The sequence below is a fragment of the Macrobrachium nipponense genome, chromosome 34, assembly GCF_015104395.2.
Source record: "Macrobrachium nipponense isolate FS-2020 chromosome 34, ASM1510439v2, whole genome shotgun sequence".
NCBI classification, from domain to species: domain Eukaryota; kingdom Metazoa; phylum Arthropoda; class Malacostraca; order Decapoda; family Palaemonidae; genus Macrobrachium; species Macrobrachium nipponense.
Window position 1 is genome coordinate 68,218,801 of NC_061095.1, and position 5,515 is coordinate 68,224,315.

The 5,515-nt window shown below is 33.0% G+C and overlaps 1 protein-coding gene across 1 annotated transcript in view; it reads left to right on the top strand.

Annotated features, from left to right (window-relative positions):
• The window catches only part of LOC135208132 (dnaJ protein homolog 1-like), an 8,770-nt gene extending 6,877 nt beyond the window's left edge, over positions 1-1,893 (top strand). Inside the window, exon 2 of the mRNA XM_064240281.1 lies at positions 1,790-1,893. Coding sequence (XP_064096351.1) covers positions 1,790-1,893 — 104 coding nt within the window. The remainder of the gene's footprint in view (positions 1-1,789) is intronic.
• Positions 1,894-5,515: the final 3,622 nt, after the last annotated feature.

Sequence of the window (5,515 nt, forward strand, 5' to 3'; positions counted from 1 at the left end):
CTGCGGCAGTGACTGATCATTTTCCAGAGCCAGTGATTTTCATCACCTTGGGGAGACGCGAACCAGCCACATCTGAGTAGCATACAACGACACTAACCACTATACCCAGCGGACCAGCTAAAAGAGGATGTGACAGCGCTAAAAATAAAATATGGAAGCGCTTGTTTCCAGGACTTGGTGGAGAAACTTTGCAATTCTCTCATCAGCATCTGCGTCGCGTCAAATTTCTAATCCACTTGAGTGGTCTTGTTTGTTTTGGAAAACGTCTGTCTTTTCGTGGGCGCCATGAATGGATGAGGGAGAGAGAGAGAGAGAGAGAGAGAGAGAGAGAGAGAGAGAGAGGAGAGAGAGAGAGAGAGAGATCCTTAAGTATACAACACGACTGAACGTCTTTCTTTGTCTTGGACAAAACGAGGAATCGAAATTAAAGTTTTACAGAAATTATTAGCAATAAATCTACTGAGACAAAGACCGACCCCCGATGCTCAAATCTTATCCAGAATCGTTAGTTTCCCATTAAGGAAAATCGGTTATAATCGATCTTTTTCATTGCTGTCCGACCCTCACGAGAGGGAGGCGAAATTCATTCAATATTCCTCAGCTCTGACGTAAAACCAGGAAGATGACAGACGTTCTGTGTTCAACAATTACCGTTATTTTGTCTGTCCATCTCTTTGCCCGTTTGCTTTTCAATAAAATTTTCAATTTGGACGGAATTCTGTACCGGATGTATAAAGTTCTACTCTTGATTAGTTTAATTTTTTGAAGTTATTTAATAATTGTAGATGGTTAGATGAGATCAATTGGGGTTTAGATGCAAATCCTGGATTTATCGGTGGATTCTGGTGACATTTTGTGAATTATTGATGGATATGGGGAACAACACAAAAAAAACTGATCAGTTATCAGAAAAAAAGGTAATACATATATAATGAAAACATAGATAAATGATTAGAATATAAGCTGAATTGTCATAGGGTATTCATGCAATGCTTCTGGACTGAACTCAGGCAGTCTCGAAATTGCAGTGCTCATTTTGGGCCACAGTAGCTAAAATTATAATAATCATTACATTAAATTGATTGCATACTTTTTTCTTTATATTGCAGCACCTTGAACTACCAACACGGCAATATCGCATCCAGAAATAGCTCCACAATTCACTTGAATGTCCACTGAATCATTCAATAGATTTGACGTCCCTGATATCACGATACTGCACTTTTCCAGCCTTTTTTGATCTGTGGAACTGGTTTTTTCAGTTTTGCGCTTAATATATCAGTAATTCTTCCCTGAAGAGACTTCAACGAAATTGGAGAGAGAAGTTATCCATTGGGGCGGTCTCAAAATGTGTCAAAATTAACATTTCTTGGAAAATATATATATAGGATTTTGATCATTGTCATCAGTCATTATGAGAGAGAGAGAGAGAGAGAGAGAGAGAGAGAGAGAGAGAGAGAGAGAGAGAGAGAGAGAGAGAGAGAATTACCGCAAGGAAACTCTTGTCCGCATAAAAACATGCAGTGTCAGAAATCAACTGCAATATTACAATTTTGCAAAGCAGCCAGTTAATGAATAAGTGTGGACCTGTTTAAATGTGTGTGTGTGTGTGTGTGAGAGAGAGAGAGAGAGAGAGGTAGGGTTTGGGGTCAAATGGGAAGAATTTCCTGACTGTGGTTGGGGGAACTTTCATGAAGTTTACCTAGAAGAACATTTCCCTCTAATTCAGTTTCGTGGGGATGGAGGCTTAGAATCAGGATGCGAATTTTTTTTTTTTTTTTTTAAACAGGAGACGAAAACTTGAGACTTGACTTTTTCGACATTGAAGAAGCCTTCATGTCAGGAGAGGTCAATTTCCTTGGTTGGTCGTGGCTCGTTTTAAGAAATGAATGAATAAATAAATAAAAAATAAGTAAATAAATAAATAGATAAACAGATAAATTACTATATAAATAAATTGATGCATACATAATTAATAAAAATAAATAACTTAATAAATAAATAAATTTAATGTATAAAAATAAATTTAACAAATTGATGAATAAAGTAGATAAATGATAATTAAATAATTTTGATACAACAATGAATAAGTAAATAAATTTAATAAATCGATGAATAAAATAAACAAATTTAATAAATTGATGAATTAAGAAGTTTAATAAACGGATATGAACAAAAATAAATTAATAATAGATTTGATTAATAAATAAATAAACCAAATAAATGAATAAATAAATAAATAAATAAACAAAGTAAATAAATATAAAATAGAGAGAAACCAACATAAATCAAGATATATTGCTGTAGTCATTTCCAAAAAGATAATAATAATAATAATAATAATAATAATAATAAGAATAATAATAATAATATAATAATAATAATAATAATAATAATAATATAACTCATTGATGTCGCAATACCATGGGACACCAGAGTTGAAGAGAAAGAGAGGGAAACAAAAAATGATAAGTATCGAGACCTGAAAATAGAAATTGTACCCATAATCATGAGGAGCACTAGGCACGATCCCAAGATCCCTGAAAAGGAATCTGGAAAAACTAGAGGCTGAAGTAGCTCCAGGACTCATGCAGAAGAGTGTGACCCTAGAACAGCTCACAAAGTAAGAAAAATGATGGACTCCTAAGGAGGCAGGATGCAACTCGGAACCCCACACTATAAATACCACCCAGTCGAATTGGAGGACCCTGATAGACAAAAATAGAAAAAAAAATAACAATCATAATAATAAAATCGAGCTAAATGGCAACATGATAACAGTTCTTGACTTTCCAAGGAGTACTCATGAATACAAAAGAACCCTTTTACATATACCTACCATATATAATGAAAAGCCCCTGCTTCATAACATAATCAATATCCACCAACATACACACCGAAACACAAAGCCACACAACCCGAGCAGGAGGCAGCGTAAGTTCAGACACAACAAAAACGAAACGAACTTGAAGTTAACTAGAAATTCTATTAACTTCAGGAGTCCCTCAGCCTCCTCCTCTTCGCTTCATCAGTCCAGAATAATATTATTACTACAAAGTTTTCCAACTCTGAAAGAGTTAAGCTGAGGAAGAGAGCGGAAATGATCAGCAAACCTCACTTGGGACAAGAACTTCTTCTTCTCTTTCTTTCGCCAGGAATGAATTTTAATTATTTCCTCTCGTGTTAACAATTGTTTTTTCCCTTTTTCACTGAATAGCCTGATTGTTTCCCAGTGGAAGGTGTCATTATGCAGAGTTGTTGGCAATTGCACTGAAATGCATGATGTAAATATTGCTGAAAAGAATGTAGGTCTGGGCACTTTTGACTTGGGATTTGAAAATGAATACTTTGCTGTGCCTCAATAATGAGTTTCTCAGCATTTAAGAATTAATGTTTGTATATAGGAGTGTGCAATATATATTAAAAATTCCGTTTTCACATGTTATATAGTAAATGTTACAATTGACAATAATAATAAACTCTCACTGGATCGTCAGTTATGTTTATGTATGTATGTATGTATGTATGTGTGTGTGTATATATATATATATATATATATATATATATATATATATATATATATATATTATATATATATATATATATACATATATATATATATATATATATATATATATATATATATATATATATAATATATATATATATATATATATATATATATATATATACACACACAATTGTATATAATTATATTTTCTAAATTGTTCGGCATTTTTTTGCAGTTCCGGTAAGTACCAATCTATTGCAATGAAATTAAAATAGAAATTTTATACGTTGAATCAGCGTGAGAAAGAAAAAGTCGCAATTATGACCATTTTTAACTGCAATACAAAATTATTTTAAAATAAAAATTTTTGACGAAAGAAATAAAATAATATAAAACCGTGAAATATTCATATTTTTTTTTTTCCCCAAAGGTGGTTTTGCTCAAAGAACTTTATTTTGGCTAAATGATTTATATTAATTATCTATCGCTTCCATACAAGAAAAAAGCCAACTTCTACATATAGGGCAAAACATAATCATTGCATAAGTTTTTCATAAAAATATCTGTACTATAATTTAATTAATATCTATGCTTCCAAATACAAGAAAACACTCACTTCCACATAAAGGGCAAACAATAATCCCTGCTAAATTTTTCATATAAGTAATTATTCTCTAATTTGATGAAAACTGGGCCGCCTTGTGTTTTGAGTTCAGGACATACAGGAGGCAGAGGCTCTGTAGCTGTAATCCTCTGTATATTGCAACTGAATTCCTGTCTTGTGGTTCATTATCCTCTGTAGTTTATTGTAATCTGCCAGGTTAGACTGTACAATAGAACTGGATATAAAATTTATCCCAAATGCTAAGCACTGGGATCTATGAGGTCATTCGGCTCTGAAAGGGAAATTGAGAATAACAGGGCCTGAGAGGCGTAATAGGAGGAAAACCTCAAAGCAGTTGAACTAAGAAATAATTGTTACCGGAGATTAGAAAATAAGATAAAAAGAAAGAGACTACGAACGGAGGTACAGCAAAAGGAACAGCTAGGCGGCCGAAGAACCTTAAGTAATGCCCACAGTGCCGCCAGTGCACCGCGTAAGGTGCACTGGCGGCACCACCTCTCATATAGGTTTATGAGCAAACGAAGAGTGAAAAAAAAAAAATAAATAAAAAAAGGAGAGTAATTCCATTAGAGTATTGCAGATGTCATTATACCTTAAATGACAGCGAACCTTACAGATGAGTGAGACCAAAGCTGTACCTTTGAGTTCTCCTTGAGGTGTATGGAACGAGAAACTGAATTTAGTGTAGGTATTATACATAGGAATATGCTGTAACTTACAGAAGGATTTTGTAACTTACAGGAGGATTCTGTAACTTACAGGATTTTTTAACTTATGGAAGGCTTCTGTAACCTAAAGAATGATTTTGTAGCATGCACAAGGATTCGGTAACTTGCAGAAGGATGTTGTAGCTTACAGAAGGCATCTGTAACTTACAGAAGGATTTTTGCAACTTACAGAAGGATTTTGTAACTTATACGATTTTGTAAATTACACAAGGATCCTGTAACTTACAGGATTCTTTACCTTATAGGAGTCTGTAATATACATAAGGATTCTGTGATAAGTGACCTGACCAGTTTTATGAAATGCTTCCCAGAAATACCTTACATTGGTCAACACTTAATGAAAGTCTACCTTCATCAATGCTTTACAGGTTTCCTACTCTCAAAAACATGTCATAATATAATCAACTGACCACAATGAGGAGGGTCCCCTAATTAATATAATAATAATAATAATAATAATAATAATTAAAAATAATAATAATAATAATAATAATAATAATAATAATAATAATAATAATGAAGGTGATCCTCTTGTAAGCATGTTTTGTGAAAATGATGGTTTATATCAACAAGTTTATTTGATGATAAATAAAATGTTCACTGTTTTTTCTAATGATTCCCTTTTTTCGCAGGGAAAGATTATTTAATTAA